At 44.6% G+C, this 20,628-nt stretch overlaps 1 protein-coding gene across 1 annotated transcript in view; it reads right to left on the reverse strand.

Annotated features, from left to right (window-relative positions):
• LOC149474119 (voltage-gated delayed rectifier potassium channel KCNH8-like) overlaps positions 1-20,628 on the reverse strand; it is a 625,264-nt gene that overhangs the window by 389,508 nt on the left and 215,128 nt on the right. Inside the window, exon 2 of the mRNA XM_089671799.1 lies at positions 4,461-4,694. Coding sequence (XP_089527925.1) covers positions 4,461-4,694 — 234 coding nt within the window. The remainder of the gene's footprint in view (positions 1-4,460; positions 4,695-20,628) is intronic.

Here is a 20,628-nt window from a genome sequence, read left to right on the forward strand (position 1 = left end):
TATGTGACATTGCACCACAGAGCCAAGGAGGAGTTCATGGGAGGTTTCCTTGGCGCTCCAGTGCCACAGTGTATGTGGTCTGAACAAACTGGTGCCTGCAGTGTCCATTGCACTGCAGCACCAAAACGTTAAATAAATAAATGATGAACAGCCTCAGCACCAGGACCTAGGGCACCGCACAAAAGATACATGGCACATGCCCTGCATGCCTGGTGCTGGTGACATCCCTGACAAGAAGGAAAGAGTGAGGGAAATATCGAAGATTTGGGGAGGGGGCAACAAAATGGAATGATGTACATCCTAGGGACCAGGTCACCCAGCCATCCTCATGCAAACAACTAGTCTGGAGATCGAGAGACTCAAAAGTCAGTAGAATCCATAAAGGGAATCCAGATGCTCCATAAAGGCATTAAACTAATCCTGTTTATCATGTCATTTGGCCAAAAGTCACAACTGCTCTTGCTGCAGAAACAAAATAACGGGCCAAATCATGCCTCACTTTAGATGAAGGTACAGTCCAGGATTCTGGATTGAAGAACAACTTCAGGTGTATTTGTAGTTCAGCTAGCTACTTTCATGTATATTTAAATGTAAGCAGTGTATGTACCTGAATTTGACCTGATGTTAGCATCTTGCAGTTCCTGTACAGCAGAGCTGGGGTATGAGAGGAAGAAGCAGCACAGGGAGCCTATCAGTCCATGTGGTGACAATACACATGCTGAGAGGAAGAAAAAGCAGAGTTTCAGATCGTCACTGTGTTGGTTCATTTGTCACTGTCCAGTCACAGGAGGGGCAGGTAGTCTTGGATGACCTGGGTTCAGAGTAAAAGGGTTGAATGATACTCACCTTCAGACTGGAGGCAACTAGTGGCAGAAAAAAATGCACTGTTGGGAAAATCTCTAGACTGAACATGAATATTGCAGTAAATATTGGTTTGATTTTATTCTTTAGGCTGGCCATACATTATACAATTTCCGTGTACAATTTTCCTTTAGATTTACCAAAACCATATAATATGAGGTCAAACCTAAACACTTTCAACTTGTATGCAGTCAGGAAGGCCCTTGCACTACTGCTGAAGGTAAATCTAAAGGAGATTAAACAAGAAAATTGTATAATGTATGGCCAGCCTTAATGGACTATTTTTATCCTATTTTTGGCTGCAGTTTTAAACTGCAAAAGCAAAAATATATTATAGTGTGGCTTACTAACTCTTGGATGTGGTGGCTGCATCAATTTTCTATTTTTAGGCTTTTTCCATTATTTTTACCTGGTAATCCATCCAGTAAGTCTGTTATTTTTAAGTGCCTTTAACAGACCAAGCTATCCAGCAAAAGTGACAGTTCGAGGGTTGAGATAACCCATTTATCACTGCTTACAATGATTAGCTTTTACTGATCTAAAACATTTATCCCAAAAGAAAAAAATGTTGCTGTATCTATATGAAAAATGTTAGCAGGGGTTTGGCTTTAAATTGTTAGTTGAGTCCATCTAAATCTACTAATGCATTTAACACTACCCTCTCCCCAAATTGACAATGTTGCTCCTCCATCCAGAGTGGAGCCCTTCTAAGACAGGAAGTGTGTTACTGGTCAGATCACCAGGTGAAAATAAAAGAATAAAAGCTTAACAAAGATAATCAATGCAGTCACCACATGTAAGGATTATGCAATATAATACACTTTTTTGCTTTTGGATTGAATCCCGTTTTAAGGACTAGTAAATTGTGATATATTAAATGTATGTTCTTGGGTTTAAATACACTTTACAATTATCCAGTGATGTCCAAATATGGTACATAGTGGACCTCCTCTGTACTCCAACCAGGTTGCTTTATAGGAGAGCAAACCCCACCCCCAACACATCTTAGCCTGTGACTAAGAAAAGTTTTAAGTTCTGAAGAAGAGACCTTCAGTATGATATATCTCACATTTACCTTACAATTCATTTAGAACAATCAAATAACTTTCTGTATTTTCTGTATTAGATACGAGTTTGGAGATATACCCCTTTGTTGGGACACTTTGCAAAGCAGGGTGGCCATCACAAATCACACCCCCTCCTTCAAAGAACACAAATTACTGACTGACGGATTTTTGATTTTATTTGTTTTTGTTTCAACCGAAACATCACATTACCTAATGAATTGTTAGCCTGAGACCATTATTTATGTGATACCTAAATACTTTCCCCTGTCTTAGCAGGTTATCTGTCCTGCTAACCTAGTCAGACATCAACAGCAATTTCTCATTACCTACGTGATAGGTAAAATAAAATTTATCTGACCATACTCCATACTACCATGAGAACAGCCCAGTCTCAAAGCACCGCTCCTGATGAAGAGTAAGATGGTTAGTACTAGCCGGTAGTGGGACCACATCTTTGCTGCCATCAAAATATCATGTTGGGTGTGCCCACCTGATAACAAGGGGTGGGTGGTTCTGGAAGTGGTAGAATGATGGCTTATACTGGTAAGATCCTGACTTTAGGTTCAGTTTATAAGCACATAGACAGTAGTATCCTTGTTAGATGATAATTAGCAGGGATACTTAATTCAGCTTTGAAACAAATCAAAATTGCTAAGCCTTACAGTAGATATAAACACTACATGCAAAAAAAAATGTCCAACTTTGCAACTGTAAATCATTTTGAAACTTCAAGATCCTTTATGAAATACAACAATGATTCCCTGATGGTAGACCTGGTGTACACCCTATTTAAACTCACATTTACATAACGGAAGCTTATGAAACCTAGTGTAGCATTATCTCTGTACAGTGACTGCATTGCATATCCAGTGCAGTAGTGGGTACAAACCAGCTAGTAGAGTAAACAAATGGAGCAGCTTGCTTTTGCTATATTCCAACATGGCTATATGAGGTTAAGCACCCCACAACAGCATCTCTTAGCCTTCCATAAACCAGTCCTTCTGTGAAATGCAGTGATTTCCAAATTACCTGTCTGGGGTTGTTTCCAAATCTATCCTGAAGTCCTGCCACTGCACATCTTCAGGTTAGTAAACTTATAAGGGATGTGATTAGCGATGTTCTTGTACAATAAATTAATTTATAATCCCAAATGTGTAGAAAACGTTATGTGTTACCAGGCCATGGTTTTGCAATATTGAACTATTTTATGACAACAATACAAATACTCTTGTTGGCTGCTAGGAGTAACAGTTCAATTCTACAGGAATCCGATCAATACCTAAACAATGAAGACATTTACACAGTTGAAGCCTTCATGTAATAATCCCTATTCTAAGGTAAGTGAATTGCACATAGGATTGTTAAGCGTTTCATGTTTATTCAAACCACCATGCCAGCTCCTATAGGTCAATGGTAATGACAAATAGAAGCCATGGTCATAGACCTTCTGATTGTGACATTATAATAGGTCTATGGATGACTGGGAAAATGCTAGGATTTATAGCTTAAATTCTACAGGAATGGGATCAATACATGACTGATCAAGACATGACAAGCAGGGAAGGCCTATGCACAGTTGACTTCTTCATATAGCAATCCCTATTTTAAGGTCCATGAATTGCAGAGGGGATTGGTGAACATTTGATGTGGCCATGTGTATCCAATCCACAATGACAGCCTCCATAAGTCAATGGTATTGATAAACTTAAGCCATGGTCATAGACCTTCTGCTTGTGGCATTATAGTGGGTTTATGGGAGACTGGACAATGATACAGCTTTTACAAGCATAGGTGTTCAAATACCTGGATGATATTTATAGGTGGATATCATATGTTCAACACAATTTGCTGACCTCTACCACTACCCTGACTGTCCCTACAGAAATGATGGCGGTGGAAAACCGTTGCACGTACATAGATTAAATATAGATTACTTTGATCCCAATTGCAAGTCATAAATTCTTCATCTCAGATTCCTTGACCTCAATTTTGTCCTCATGTTATGCTTGCAGGTATGGACTTCATTATTACAAAGAACAGTCTGTATTACACACAGCACAGCAGTCAGCTGGAGACTCCAACTAATTTTTTATTTTAGACTAGATGAATGGGAGAATCTGTTTTGCTATGCAGAAAAAGACCTTTCACATACTTTAGTAAATCCAGTTCACTTGTCCTGGATTGAAAGAAAATTATGTAAATCAAAACAGATGTTGCCTTGTGCACATAATATAGCTATAACATCTTTAAATACAAATACAGTGATGGCTCATTTAGAATATTCTGCTGTTTTACACAATTCTACAATTGTAGGCAACATTATATACTAATAGTGCAAAAATAATTGTGTTGTTTTTTTCTGCCCATAATCACAGATATTGTTTGATGTACAAATAATGAGACAATTTGTTGAGAACTATCAATGGACATGCGTCGCACTGCGTCTCAGTGGAAGGTCTCCAGGCACAGCAATTTATGTATTTTTTTATCCTGGAGGAAGAAAGCAATTGAGATCATGCAGTTATTACTCACCGCTCTTCTTGTAGAGAATAATTTCTGTCTTAAATTCTCTTTTCTCATCCAGGGCTTTCTGAATCTGGACTTTAAGCTGCTCACTGGTCTCCTGGCCATAGAGAAACTTGCAGGCACAGCTCTTTTGCATCACCTCAGCCCGGGCGAAGCCAGTTAAGTCACAGAACCCATCTGAGCAATAGACTATGGGGAACAAGTTCAGCACCTGAGCGTTGCCCAACACAAAGTTGCTGTCTGAAATTAGAAGATAACTTAGTCAGTAAAGTACTTAGACAAACATTTATTTAGTACAGACAGATGTTAAAACTTTACTTTTCTTGCAGTAATAATATAAATTTGTATCAAGGTGCCCAAACCCCCTAGCAACCACTGATCTGAGCAAACACACTCTTTTCTACTAACCCTTTTATAAGAATCTTTGAAGAGAATAACCCCTCTCTTCATCACAAAAGGTATGAAGAATATGAATTAAGATACTGTAACTCCTAAACTATTCTATTGCATTTATAGCATGAGAGATCAAATGGGAATAAAAACCTGCACACTAAGGAAGCAAATTCAAGAGTACGGTTTAAAACTACTAAACTAGAAGCAACTTTTCTTTTTTTTTTCTAACCAAAGGTCCAGTTTCACTGCAAACATGAGAGCAGCAGCATGTGGTATATTTGTCAAAGAAAATGGTAATATACCAAAGTAAATTTTAATCAATACTGTATTAACTGTGGAATTTCGTCAGAGATGCCACACGCTATTCCTTTTATGAAACATAAACCAGGACTATGGCTGGATTAATGCGGCCATAGATGGACTGAAATTTGTCTGGCTCAGCGGGAACTGGCCAAATATAATTTCATCTATGGGCAGGCTGGTTGTACTAAAGTCGGTATATCGACCGGCTTCAGTGCAACCAGTCTGTTGCATTTTTTTCGTACGATCACTGCTGGCAGGTACAGTATATATATTGGGAAATGGGGAAAATATGATGCTGGATATCTATACTGATATGGACTGGGTAATGTGTTAGGAACATAAGGATGCCCCATCGTTTGATGGAAATGAAAATTATCACCCTACAGAGGACTGAATTCAAAGACACCCCGAAAATCTAAGTGAAAAAATTATGCAGCACGTTAGTCCATTTTGCTGAAATTTCATTGCAGCAACTAAAAATGGTATGCAGTAGTTTGTATGGCCCCCATGTACTTGTATGCATGCCTGACAACATTGGGGCATGCTCCTAATGAGATGACAGATGATGTCCTGGGGTATTTCCTCCCAGATCTGGACCAGGGCCTCACTGAGCTCCTGGACAGTCTGAGGTGCCACCTGGCGGCATCGGGCAGACTGAAATATGATATTCCAGATGTGTTCTATTGGATTTAGGTCAGGCGAGCATGGGGACCATTCAATGGTATCAATTCCTTTATCCTCCAGGAACTGCCTGCATACTCTTGCCACAAGGCCAGGCATTGTCATGCACCAGGAGGAACCCAGGACCCACTTCACCAGTGTATAGTCTGACAATGGGTAAAAGGAATTAATCCGATACCTAATGGCAGTCAGGGTGCCATTGTCTAGCCTGTAGAGGTCTGTGCGTCCCTCCATGGATAAGCCTCCCCAGACCATCAATAGCCCACCACCAAAATGGTCATGCTGAACGATGTTACAGGCAGCATAACGTTCTCCATGGCTTCACCAGACCCTTTCACATCTGTCACATGTGCTCAGGGTGACCCTGCACTCATCTGTGAAGAGCACAGGATGCCAGTGGCGGACCTGCCAATTCTTGTGTTCAATGGCAAATGCCAATCAAGCTCTATGGTGCCAGGCAGTAGACATAGGGCCCATTAAAGGACGTCAGGCCCTCAGGTCACCCTCATGAAGTCAGTTTCTGATTGTTTGGTCAGAGACATTCGCACCAGTGGCCTGCTGGAGGTCATTTTGTAGGGCTTTGGCAGTGTTCACCTTGTTCCTCCTTGCACAAAGGAGCATATACCGGTCCTGCTGATGAGTTAAGGACCGTCTACGACCCTGTCCAGCTCTCCTAGAATAACTGCCTGTCTCCTGGAATCTCCTCCACGCTATTGAGACTGTGCTGGGAGACACAGCAAACCTTCTGACAATGGCACGTATTGATGTGCCATCCTGGAGGAGTTGGACTGCCTGTGCAACCTCTGTAGGGTCCAGGTATCGCCTCATGCTACCAGTAGTGACACTGACTCTAGCCGAATGCAAAACTAGTGAAAAACAGTCAGAAAAGATGAGTAGGGAAAAAAATGGCAGTGGCTTCAACCTGTAAAAGTATTCCTGTTTAGGGGGTTGTCTCATTGTTGCCCATCTAGTGCAACTGTTGGTAATTTCATTAACACCAAAGCAGCTGAAACTGATTAACAGATTAACTGCTACTTAACTGACCAGATCAATATCCCAGGAGTTTAACTGACTTGATTAAAAAGTGTTCCTTTAATATATATATATATATATATATATATATATTTTTTTTTTTTTTTTAAATATTAAAACACTCTGAAATTGCAAGTTTCTTTATTAATTATCTGTATTTTATATTATCCATATATCATCTTCTCTAGTCTGTTCTTCAGTACTAGTGGAGGTGATGAAGCAGTGCTACCTTTTAAGAGAAGTGATAATACCATTCCCTCATAGGAAATTCTCTAAGAACTTTTTTTATTTCGTGTTCAGGAAGCAGACATGTTATAGGGAAGTTTTATAGCCATTTGTACTTATTTAAAAAATGCAGCTGTCAAAAAATGAGAAAGGAGAACATAGGTCTGGATAGGGGGAAGCTACACTGTTCTGTGCAAAGATTTTCTCTGCCTTTTATAAATGTTATAGTGCATAATGACTTACTAAGAGTGTAAAGCATATGACCTCTGGGTTGTGAAGCTTGCAGAGCTAAAGCAGAGAGGTCAAAGAGAATCTTAGGTCCTGCAATGTGCCTGCAGGTTCCAGGTCTTGAACTGAAGACTTCCTGGAAAAACTACAAGGCGCATAGTTTTATGTGTGCATATCTTTTACTTGAAGTATCTTTGTTTGCATTAAAAAAGAAAACATTTTAAATGCCCATTCAATTTTCATTTAGGCCTGGCAAATCATTCTAGAGACAAATATGCAATAAATATAATTTGCAAAGCTGATGTTTCCATTCCAAAATATTTAATTTGCCAGAAACTAAGCTATGCAAGTGATTTGCAATGTTTTTTATGTAAAAGAGTACTGAAAGAAAGTACTTGAATGAAAACTATGTTCCCTTTAAGATATCTGTTTGAGAAACATTTTCTGCCCTGCTGCTTTGAATTTTCCCATCACTGCGGTCAAACCCCGAACATCAACTTGATCATACTAACCATTAGAAAATCAAATTAATGTTTTTTAATTGAAAATGTTCATAAATATACTAGTATATGGCCCGCTTTAGTTTTTACTAGGTCATACAACAGTTTTTTTTCATGGCTTGATATGCAACATATAACATATTTTTAGGAGATTAGGAAATTTACATTTCAACTGGGATGTGTCTTTCATTCATAAGTGTTCATTCTGTCAAAGTTTACACATGTCACTCACTGGGCTCAAAATCATACAAGAGACAGGAAGGAAACTGCAAGAATACATTGCAGTTTTTTGAAGAGCGGTAGCAGAAAAGGAAATACATCGTGCAAGGATCAGATAACACAAAGCTATTTCCTTTTGAGTTTACCACCAAATGTAATGGTATAGACTGTGACGAAGGGGCGGTAAAATTATTATATTCCTTTTTAACTTTTGACACTATACTGACAGTCGCTGTTAGATAAAAACACAACTTTAATCAGCTTTGTGCATTCTACCTGTCACAGCCTTTTTAAGGTGTTATCTCATAAGAACTGAGCTTTGGAATTAAGCTATATGGTAAGATATCGAAATAAAATATTTAAGATGAACACAATAATACAAAGCTTTATGACCTATTTGAACTGCCAGCCACCTCTTGAAATAGTATCAGACGCCAGTATAATATACAGTTTTTAAGATGCAGATGTAAAAATCAAACGTTAGAATATACAGAGGATCTTATTCAAAGAAAAAGAAAAAATCCGACATACTTTGGGGATTTTATACTACTGATCATGCTATGAAACATGGGGAAGTCTGGATGAAAGTTTTACAAACCGCATAAACCCCATATACATTTGTATTCATGATGGAACTAAATATTGAGGCATTTCAGAGATCAGAGGAGGCTACAGTACACTGAGCAAAATTAAAAGCTTTTTCTTGTTTCAGAAGTGGTATAAAGTCTGAACCATGTTAATGTTAATGCAATTTGAAGTGCAACATATTTTAAACTGACGCAGTATGACAATGAAGCTCTTTGCATGAAGTGTATCCACAAATTGCCTAGGTATACAATCCTTTTGTTCATGGATAAAAGTGGCCTGAGTGTATCAATCTGTTTATTATTCAGGATCCATTGAAAAATAGTATGCATATAGCATTTCACGGTAATTGCACACAATTCCATTTAGTAGGAGATGAGAGCTCTGCTTGAAAAATACTAAAACTAATTTTACCCATACTAACTATAGTTATAGGATTATATTTGGCTTTCCTACTAATGTAATTTAAAAATGTAACTTTGACACGAAGCGGAGGCAGACATATTCTGACAACCAGGGCTGGCGCCAGACAGCAAAGGCAGCCATCTTCAGGCACCAGTAAGGGGGGGAGAGCGGTAAAATATGAATCTCCATCCACTTGGGGATTGGGAGTTGGGTAGCAGTATCAGAGACCGGGTGGCTGGAGGACAGGGGTGGGTAGCAGGGCTATTAAGTCTCAAATTTCCCACCTGTGTCCCTGACCGACCCCTCTCTCCTGCCCCATAGAGCACCACTCAGTCCAATATCTCCCCTAGCCTGAGACCCAGGACCCCTAAGTCACCTCCAATTCTTCCTTTGTACAGAGCCCAGGCACAGCCCTCCAGTGCACACTTCTCCCAGACAAAAGAACTTCCAGCACACTGGCGCAGCCTTATGACTTCCAGATCCCCGGAGGATACCGCAGGCTTGTCTCCCAGCACCCCCCATCATACACAGATCTCCCTCTGAGAGCCCATGGAGCACAGGATGCGTTCTCTCATGCTGATTACCCTGTCTGTGCTGCTGCTGAAAGAAGCCCAGGTGACCATGAGCAAGTGTAAGGGACCGCCTGGCGGTACCACTAGCACTCCACTGAATAGGCGTCCCCAGCGCACGGAATCTAAGTCCCAGGGTGCTTGTTCACCAGGGCCCCTGATGGTGGGGATGGACTTGGAGCCCCCCGAGACCAGGTCGTGGCTACTGGGTGCGTCAGTCAGTGGTAGTGGTATGCGCCAAGGGCTCCCACGGGGAAGAGTCTGATGTGAGGAGGTCAGAAGACCCCACTGCAAGGGATGGATGGATGGATGAGCAAGGTCAGACGGGCCGGGTTGGTAACAGAGAGGACGGCAAGGTACAAGGCAGCGGGCATAGAATGGTCGGGTCACACGCCAGGTCAGCAACAGCAGGTCAAATCCAATCAGGGGCATTCAAGAGAGAGGTCAGGCAAAGCAAGGGTCAGAATAGGAGAAAGCAGCAAGGTCAGGTACAATCCGGGTCAAAACTTACAAAGGTACAGGTTCACAGGTTCACAGGATGCAGGGAAGACCAGAAGGCACTGAATGACAGCTCAGGGCCATTTAAATATCCCGCCCTGCGCTGCCATTGGTGCCCAGCGGGCGGCCGCGGCTTCTACTGCGCATGTGCGAACTTGAACGCCGCGGCCGGCCCGGACCTAGTGCCCGTGTCCCTGCACAGGGAGGTGCACTGCGCCTGCGCCGGGACCATCGCGGCAGGGATCGAGGAGATCCCTGACATTGCCCCCCTCCTACGGGCAGCCTCCGGATGCCCACCCGATCTCTCCACCACGGGTGATCGCGAAAAAACCTCCGGACAAGTCTGGGTGCATGGACATTATGGGCTGGTTCCCAAGAATTGTCCTCAGGGCCCTAGCCCTTCCATTTGATAAGGAATTGGGTCTGGCCTCCCCTCCTTCGACACTTCAGGATTGTTTCAACCTCAAATTCTTCTTCTCCCTCGACCGTTATGGCTTCCGGGGGTCTAGATTCCCGGTCAGGGAAGGCATCTGGGACCACTGGCTTCAGCAGGGACACATGGAAGACTGGGTGGATCTTGAGCGTATCAGGGAGGACGAGTTCGTAGGCCACTTCGTTAACCATCCGTTTAATGCAGAAGGGGCCTATAAATTTGGGTCCCAATTTCTTTGACGGGCAAAGCATCTTTAAATTGGACGTCGCTAGCCAAACCTTCTCCCCAGGCCGCAACACCAGATCTCCTCTCAGTTTCCTGTTGAATGCCTTCCTGTAGTCTTCCTGGGCCCGACTGATGGCCTCTTGAAGCTTCTTATTGTTCGCGGAGAAAAACGTTACCACATCTTGCGTTGCTGGTACTGGGCATTCCGAGACCAAATCCGGGAGGAAGACTGGGTGAAAGCCATAGTTGGCAAAGAACGGGGACTGTCCCGTCGCTGAGTGGCGGGCGTTGTTGTACGCAAATTCCGCTAGAGGTAGAAGTGGCATCCAGTCATCTTGAGTAAACGAAGTATAGCATCTTAAGTATTGCTCTAGGGTCTGATTGGTCCTTTCGGTTTGACCGTTAGTTTGAGGGTGGAATGCAGAGGAGAGAGACAATTTGATGTCCAGGGCTTTGCACAGTGCTCTCCAAAATCTTGACGTGAACTGGACCCCCCGGTCCGAGACAATGTCTTCGGGGACCCCATGCAGCCTTACTACCTCACGAATGAAGACTCGCGCGGTCTCGGCCGCCGAGGGGGTTTTCTTCAACGGGATGAAGAGGGCCATCTTGGACAAGCGGTCCACGACCACCAGGATTGCCGTGTGGTCTAGGGATGGCGGAAGCTCGACTATAAAATCTAATGAGATCTTTTGCCAAGGCCATTCAGGAACAGGTAAGGGTCGCAGCAGACCCCAAACTTTGTTCCTTGCTGGCTTGTTCTTCTGGCAGGTGATACAGGACCTTACATAGCCCTTACAATCTTTAGCCATGTCTGGCCACCAGAATGAGCGTCGGAGAAGTTCCAGGGTCTTTTCTGGGCCAAAGTGCCCCGCCATCGGGTGGTCATGGCAATGCCCCAAGACCAGGGTTCGGGCTTCCTCCGGCACCACAATTCGATCTTCCCTCCATAGGAGTCCCCCCTTGTTCTGGAGCGGCCCTCCGCCTGGGGTAGAGAAGGTTGTGGATGCCTCCATTAGCTTGGAACGAAGGTCCGACTGAAGGGCCAAGAAGTTACCCGAGGACAGGATGGTGTCGGGTACTGGGATCTCCTTGGCGTCCTCGTACATCCGTGATAACGCATCCGGCTTAGTGTTCTTTGATCCAGGCCGGTACGTAATGTGGAAGTTGAATCTTGAAAAGAATAGTGCCCATCTCGCCTGTCGCGGGCGTAGACGCTTGGCGGTTCTCAGATATTCTAAGTTCTTGTGGTCAGTAAATATTAAGATGGGGTGCACCGCACCTTGCAGCAGGTACCTCCATTCCTCTAACGCCGTTTTGATCGCTAGTAGCTCTCGATCACCGATATCATAATTCTTCTCCGCTGGGGTAAGCTTCCGTGAGAAGAATGCTACAGGATGGAGCAGTTCCTTGGTGCCTTTCCGCTGGGAGAGGATGGAACCTACCGCATTCTCCGATGCATCTACTTCCAAGATATAGGGCAGGGCGGCGTCTGGGTGACCCAAAATGGGTGCCGAAGTGAACAGCTTCTTCAAGGCTTCAAAAGCTTCCTGCGCCTCTGGTGTCCATCTGAACCGGGTTCCCAGCTTTGTTAGCTGAGTAATGGGGGAGACCAGACCCGAGAAGTTCTTGATGAACTTCCGGTAAAAATTAGCAAAACCGATGAATCGTTGGACGCCTTTCCTGTCTGTGGGTTCAGACCAATCCAGTATTGCAGCGACTTTCTGGGGATCCATCGCGACCCCCGCGGTGGAGATAATCAGGCCCAAGAAGGCAATGCTGGATTGTTCAAAACAACATTTCTCTGCCTTGGCGTACAACCCATGCTGCCGCAATCGCCCCAATACCTTTGCTACATGTATTCTGTGTTCCCCCAAAGACAGGGAGAAAATCAGAATGTCGTCTAAATAAACGATAACAAAGACATCCAGAAAGTCCCTAAAAATATCATTCACAAAGTGTTGAAACGTGGCCGGAGCATTACACAGCCCGAACGGCATGACCAGATATTCAAAATGGCCGAAGCGGGTGCGGAAGGCCGTCTTCCACTCGTCCCCCTCCCTTATGCGAATCAAGTTGTACGCCCCCCTCAGATCCAGCTTGGTAAAAACCACTGCTGTCTTTAAACTTTGGAACAACTCTGGTACTAACGGCAGTAGGTAACTTCTTTATCGTGACCCTGTTCAATTCCCTGTAATCGATACACAGCCTTCAGGTTTTGTCTTTCTTTTCAACAAAGAAAATTCCCGCCCCCGCCGGTGAAGTGGAGGGGCGGATGAACCCCTTCTGGAGGCTGTCCTTGATATATTCCTTTAGGGCCCCCAATTCGAGCTCTGAAAGGGGGAAGATTCGCCCAAAAGGAATTTCTGAGCCGGGTAACAGGTCAACGGGACAGTCATAAGGGCGGTGGGGGGGTAGAGTATCGGCTCCCCGTTTGCTGAACACATCTAGAAACTCATGGTAGACTGCAGGGATTACTTGTTTTAATTCAGCTTCCCCCTCAGAGCACAGGAGGATTTGGGGGACCCCCGGGCCCGAAGTGCGGCAGTATACCCGACAGTATGGGGAAGGGAACGAGATTACTCCGGTCTCCCAGTCAATCTGGGGGTTATGGGCCCGTAACCATGGGAGCCCCAGAATGACTGGAAAGGAAAGGGGTACCATTAAGTATTGGGATGGACCAACATTGCCAATGGATAAGGAAGAAGAGGTGCACTTACTCAGTTTCTGCGGGCAGGATCGTACCATATGACCAGCTTCACCACAGTAGAGGCACAGGTTCTGGGATCGTCTGCGCTGATGTTCCTCTGGGGATAGTTTAGGCCGTGCCAGGCCGAGTTGCATGGGTTCAGGGAAATCTCCAGGTGGCCGGTTCTGGATGTTTGGCCTAGGTGCTTGACTGGGACCTTGAAATGACCCCCAGGGATTTCCATGACCCTGGCCGGACCTCTCAAACCTGCGTTCCCGCAGTCTACGGTCAATTTTAATGATCAGTGCTATTAAGTCCTCTAAAGTCTCAGGTACCTCCACCCGGGCGAGCTCATCTTTCAGGCCTTCTGATAGGCCTATACGGAACTGATGCAGGAGTGCGAACTCGTTCCAGCATGTGTCCCCCATCCAGCGCCTAAACTCAGCCGCTCGGCGGCCTTGCTGGAGCGTGTACAAAGTAGCTTCAGCAGAAGCTGCCCGCTGTGGGTCATCATAAAGGATGGCCATTGCATCAAAAAAATTGTCAACCGAACTAAGGTGAGGGTCATTTTTTCCCCGTAATCGGTGGGCCCAGTCTTGGGGTTCACCCTGCAGGAGGGAGATGACGACCCCACCTTCACGGATTCAGTCACTAAGGTCCGGGGTTGTAACTCAAAATAGAGAAGACAGGACTCGCGGAATGATCTGAAGCGTGTGCGGTCCCTGTGGAAACGTTCCGGTAAGGGTACTCGGGGTTCGGCCGCCGGGAGTGGTGCGGATGCCCCAGATACCAGCACAGGGGCTGCTACGGCTGGGGGTGCGGGGACCGCGGCCTGTGGGGCAGGAACGGATATAGTGCAGGTCTGGAATTGGGTTTCAATCTGCTGACATCTATCCTGCAGGGCCGATACGGCCTGTGTCAAATTAGACAGGTGCCTGCAGATCTCCTCAAGCGGCGAGGGCCCTCCTCTAGACTCAGTCATGGCCTTCTGGTAGTGTAAGGGACCGCCTGGCGGTACCACTAGCACTCCACTGAATAGGCGTCCCCAGCGCACGGAATCTAAGTCCCAGGGTGCTTGTTCACCAGGGCCCCTGATGGTGGGGATGGACTTGGAGCCCCCTGAGACCAGGTCGTGGCTACTGGGTGCGTCCGTCAGTGGTAGTGGTATGCGCCAAGGGCTCCCACGGGGAAGAGTCTGATGTGAGGAGGTCAGAAGACCCCACTGCAAGGGATGGATGGATGGATGAGCAAGGTCAGACGGGCCGGGTCGGTAACAGAGAGGACGGCAAGGTACAAGGCAGCGGGCATAGAATGGTCGGGTCACACGCCAGGTCAGCAACAGCAGGTCAAATCCAATCAGGGGCATTCAAGAGAGAGGTCAGGCAAAGCAAGGGTCAGAATAGGAGAAAGCAGCAAGGTCAGGTACAATCCGGGTCAAAACTTACAAAGGTACAGGTTCACAGGTTCACAGGATGCAGGGAAGACCAGAAGGCACTGAATGACAGCTCAGGGCCATTTAAATATCCCGCCCTGCGCTGCCATTGGTGCCCAGTGGGCGGCCGCGGCTTCTACTGCGCATGCGCGAACTCGAAAGCCGCGGCCGGCCCGGACCTAGTGCACTGCGCCTGCGCCGGGACCATCGCGGCAGGGATCGAGGAGATCCCTGACAGCAAGTGCTTAGAGGGTGGCCGGCCGCAGACCTGTATGCTTCCTCACCAACTACAACAGCGAGGCACACACGGGTGGCACAGCCAAACCATGCTGCCCAGGATTTAGTACCCGCACTTCATCAACCTGACCCTGCACCTCGGTCACATCTCCCCCATACAGCATTCTTTACCCCACCCCGGACAGGGACCCCATTTCACCTAGGTACAGGGACTCAGTCTCCCCTGGAGACAGGAACCCCATCTCCTCTAGGGAAAAGGACCCCATCTTCTTTAGGAACAGGAACCCCCATCTCCCCTAGGGACAGGAACCTCATCTCCAGACCACGCTGGCTGGCAGAGCTGGCGCCAGCCACCCTAGGGTGCCAGGATGAGGGTTGTGGGCAGTACAATCCGAGTCCCCAGCCACTTAGGGAATTGGGGGGGTACCAGCGGGGTCACTGGATGCTGAGGGGTACAGCAAAACCAGCATGCAGTGGCTGAAGGACAGAGGAGGGGTCTAACAACACCAGTGCGGGGTTGCTGGAGAACACTGGGGTCTAGCAGTACCAGTGCAGGGAGGCTGGATGATGGGGGGTCTAGCAGGACCAGCACGGGGTCCCTGGAGATGAGGGTGTGTACAGACGTACCACCATGAGCTCTCCGGATGCTGTGGGGGATACAGCAGTATCAGCATGGGGTCGGTGGAGGACAGCGGAAGGGCTAGCAGTACCAGTGTGGGGTGGCACAGGAGGATTGGGGGGTTGCAGTATCAGCATGGGGTGACTGGAAGTTGGGGGGGTTGGGCAGCAGTACCAGTGCAGGGTAGCTGAAGGAAGGGGGAGAGAGCAAAATGCACTTTTACCTGTGTAGGCAAAATTCTTGCACCAGCCCTGACAACATCCACTATATAATCCACAATTTGCATATGCCAGAGCAGAAAACAAAAAAAAAAAAAAGATTCTGTACACCTAAGGACATGCTCATACAGGGCCATCTACTTTAATGGCACTATATCAAAGCTCTAAAATATTACTTTAGAGTCTTTATTTTTAAATTGGCCGATGTGCATTTCAATATTATTTCCATTCCGTTCTTATAGAAAATGGTAATTTGAAATCATGTTGAAAAAATAGTCAATATGCTATTACTCGTTTTGTATTACAATGCATGTACATATATTGTATTTATTTCATTGTCATGTATTATTCCTGGAAGCCTTGCTATTGTCTCAAGCTATACCTCTCATGTTCTATATTTTTCAAATATTGTTGCTGTTCACAGCAGGTTGTATAGCTGGAAAATTAGAGAGCATCATCCCTACTACTGATGTTTATATCAAAGGTAAAACATGCAGCTTAGGCAAAGGTGACTACAGGTCTACAATACATTCACAGTTCTTATAGAAATACAGAAGTATAGGTTCTTGATGTTCTACAAAACTATATGAACCTATAAAAGAAAGATTAGGATTTGATTTGAAACAGCAGGTGGAAGGGTAGTAAGCAAGAACATGACACGTATTGCTGCTACCACACAATAGCGATCACTCAGAATATGGTTCTCATGCAATTCTGCTACTTTGGATAGAACAGCTGCTATTCCAGAGACAATTTCCTGAACTGATAATTAAAAGGATTTCTTTATTACCTTCTGGTTTAGCTGCCTCACTTACACAGCAATCTGTGTAGCTTTAAGGGGTGCTATGATGTATTTTCAGTAGTAGAGATCTTGAATTAGTATTGTACAGTTTATTATTTTTAAGGTATGCTTCATATTAAAAGTGTATTCAACCTGTTTCTTTAAAATTTGTGTATTACCTTTACCGGTATCACCAGTACATCAACTTCTCACTCTTCTGCAGAGCTAGAAGTGGCGTTCAGCGCTGCAAGTGGAAATCCCATTGACAGATGTAATCTTACTTCTCATGCCAGAGCTAACTGTGAAATGTTGGATTACCCATTATGTTCTTGGGTTGGGTTTTAACTATTTCCTGCTCCATCGCAAAGAAACAAAAATGCCTTTAGATATTCTTTAATATGTTTTGTACACCAAATTTTCATGACAGTATTTTACATGTAGATTTCAAGGTTCTCCCTTGTATCAGTCAAAAAAAAGAAGAAACAAAAGTTCCAGGTCAACTTGCCAGCCAGCTTGCCAATAACCAAATTAACTTGTCTAACAGTATGCGTTAAAAACAGGGGTTTAGTTAGCACACATTTGCAAATACATGCATAAGCTACAGAGCCACGTCACGGCACCTGATATTTTGTGGTCCTAACTCAAATTTTGAGAGCCCCCATAGTAGAGGCACATGTATTTAATAGATAGATCAAGGGCAGGTGAACCTGAGGGATCCCATCCCTCTTTAAAGGCACAGGAGCACACTGGACACCCAGCATGTAGCACAATGGCAGCTAGGGTGTCCTAGTGCACCCACTCACCTACAATTCAACAGTACAAAAAATGGCCACTGCCCCAGTCTAAAACTGGCTTTTGCAGCAAGGACCCATGGACGAGCAACGCTTTGCCCATTCATGTGTCCTTGCTGCAAAAGCCAGTTATAGACTGGGGCAGTAACCATTTTTTGTACTCTCCCTTGTATCAGGCAATGCAGTCAGCATCCCCACTGGACAAACTGCAAAGTAGAGTAAATTTTCACCTGGGCTGGCCCATAGACTTTTAGTGAGATAACAATTTTAGTAGGAGAGCAGTAAAGCACTGAGGTCATTTTACTAAAGGAAACTAGACTGTGCACTTTGCAAGTGCAGTTGCACTCATTTTTCTTACTAAATGCAATGTGGTAAGGAAAATTACTAAAAAAAAATCTTGAATCAACAAGGTACATTTACTGAGGTCTAAGGTAACTGTGCGCAACTGCAAAGTTCATTTGCCTCTAGTAAATCCACCCCAATGTGTATCATAACCTATGTTGTTACTAAAATACTTATTTTCACCTGTTTATCATCCTTTGTTTGTCTCTGCAGCTACTTCCTGTCTATATGCACATACTCCAGCAATGACTGCAGGACATTTCTCAGAGTGAGTTTCCTGATAGTGAAAATAGTGGACATGCCTGTGTACAATGTGTATTGAAATGGCCACTTTTAGTCTCCAAAAGCGGAAGTGATATAACATTTTTTTGCTTCCGCTGTGTGATGAGACACCTAGCTAACAGGTGGGAAGCCTCACTTTCACCATTTACTGCATGTCCTACTAATAATACGGAGACATGTCAGAGCTTACTGAGTGCCCACTTAGCTGGTGTCTCTGTGACTGAAGTTGCCAATTTATTTGCCATGTCGAGAGGTACAGTATCAAAAAACATTGCCTGATAAGAGAGGCAACATGGTAAACTGACCGAAAGAGAAAAAAAGGACATTGCGCAGGATTTTGACTGAAGAAGAAAACAATTGCTGCAAAAGTGACTGCAAAGCTCAATCTCAATCCCGTGAAGGCTACGTTTGACCTCTGCCCCTGGCTTCCTAATTGGATAATGAAGAAACTAAACACTGATAAGTCATTAGCTCTGTTCACTCTGCTACTTTTTCCTATCGTCATGTTCTCTGTCAGCACATGTGCATGAAGCAGGTCCTGATTGGCTTGCAGTACTGACCACCACCCAGTCTGGTGGTGCTGCTGGATGTCAGTAGCCTGATTGGTGGACAGATCCAGGTACAAATATTACTAATATATAATATACATGCAATTCATTTTAAAGGTGAACTGCAATATATGTTCTTTTTCTATCTGCCTGAAGTTTACCTTTAATTCACTTAAAGGCTATATTCACCTTTGAAAAAATAATAAATGTACATTATTTTGCAGAAAAAAATGCATTCATTTTTTTCCACAGGAGCCACCTTGAGTAGTGGATTGCAGTACAATATCAGGCTCACGAAAACTCTTCCTCCAGCTTCCTGCCTGTACCTCTTTATAGGCAGTCAGTTGGAGAGCTAAAGGAAGATCTAGTGGACTATGCGAGCAGTGACTTCTGCATTCATTGTCCATTGGTAACTACAAAACCATTTGCCGTGGTGACAGATGTGACTTGTAGTGCATTCATTCAAAATCCCTGTAAATGAATGACACAGCTCTGCAGGCACTGATTTAAAATGTGACAGTGCCTGTGGGGAAGAAGATGGTGGGGGGGTTGATGGTGGAGGAGGGTATAACATGTAACATGGTGCAAAAGGTGAACTTAGCCTTTTCCAAAAAATTGTGTACTTGCCAGCAATATTTTTTGTGAATGTACACTGAGCTGTGCATGCATTGGAATTACTTCACTCCATAACAGCCAATCAATATGGCTGAAGATGTCCTACCTGGATCAAGACATCAGCTGCAGTGCTGAAGTAGAGTACTTTGGCAGGTAAGTCTACCATAATGTGCAAATATGCATTGCATGCTTACGCATTATGGAAAAAACATGGGAGCTGGCAGTGGAGGTAAATACCACTTTGGGGTTTCCTTAAGAAAAATGTTATGTGCACTATTTGTCCTACACTGCATTTTTGCTTTGCTGAATTCTGTATTTTCTATAGTTTTGAAGATGTTGGATGCAGTCGCTATTACTCATCAACAGTGAGATGGCTTTGTGGATGCACAGCCATAACCTGCAAGCTAGTTGAAAGTATTTTATGGTAGATGAGAAATGATACACACAAAAAAACCTGTAACTAAACTAGACATTCCTTATGTATTCTTATGCGTATTGATGTCCTTGCTTGAACACAGTGGTGTTCAGTGGTGCTGTGAATGCAGATATTTAGTATAGAATCTCTCATTTTCAAACTCTAATTAGATAATATGCCAGAGAGCTATTTGCAGATGTCAGCATGACCAAAGGAAGCTCACTTCGAAATATGCTTTCAGACACCATGCCCAACCAACAATAAGGAGACAGTCTGAAATGAATGTCTAGGTACATGTCCTCCATGAAATATGACAAATATATATTTGCCCTGTGAAGTCCCAAACATTGCTATTTTATTTTCTATTGTGTTAGAATAATAAAGTATATTTAGTAAAGGAGTAGGTGTGTTGGTAAAATAAAATGATTTATTATAATACTTGGCGCAGCTAATGGCTGTAGTCAGGGCAAGTGCTACCAATAGACCAATTAGGCAGTTGCCTAGGGTGTGCGTGTTTCACGTGTTTTGTTGCGTGGCAAAATGAGCATCTCATACAGGTGTGTGGGGTGCCATTAGGAAATTATAGCACCACAAGTGTGATGTGCATTTCGGCAAGTGTTTCCAGGCAGGGGCGGACTGACAACTCATGGGGCCCCCGGGCAATAGGGGATCATGGGGCCCCTGTGTCCTTGCCCAAACTCAAAAAAGCATATGAAAAAGGTACCAGGGGCATCTCATGGGGCCCCCTTCTGACCCCGGGCCCTCGGGCAGTGCCCGAGTTTCCAAATGGTCAGTCCTCCCATGGCCACGGCCACTGGTTTCCTTACTTTCCACCATGTCTGGATCTAGGGGGGTATTTGGGTGAGCTAGGGCCTCCCCCCCCCCGATTTCAGTAGTTACCCCCAGGCC

The sequence above is a fragment of the Staurois parvus genome, unplaced genomic scaffold, assembly GCF_062004578.1.
Source record: "Staurois parvus isolate SC_StPar_1 unplaced genomic scaffold, SC_StPar_1.0 ptg000011l, whole genome shotgun sequence".
Classification (NCBI taxonomy): Eukaryota; Metazoa; Chordata; class Amphibia; order Anura; family Ranidae; genus Staurois; species Staurois parvus.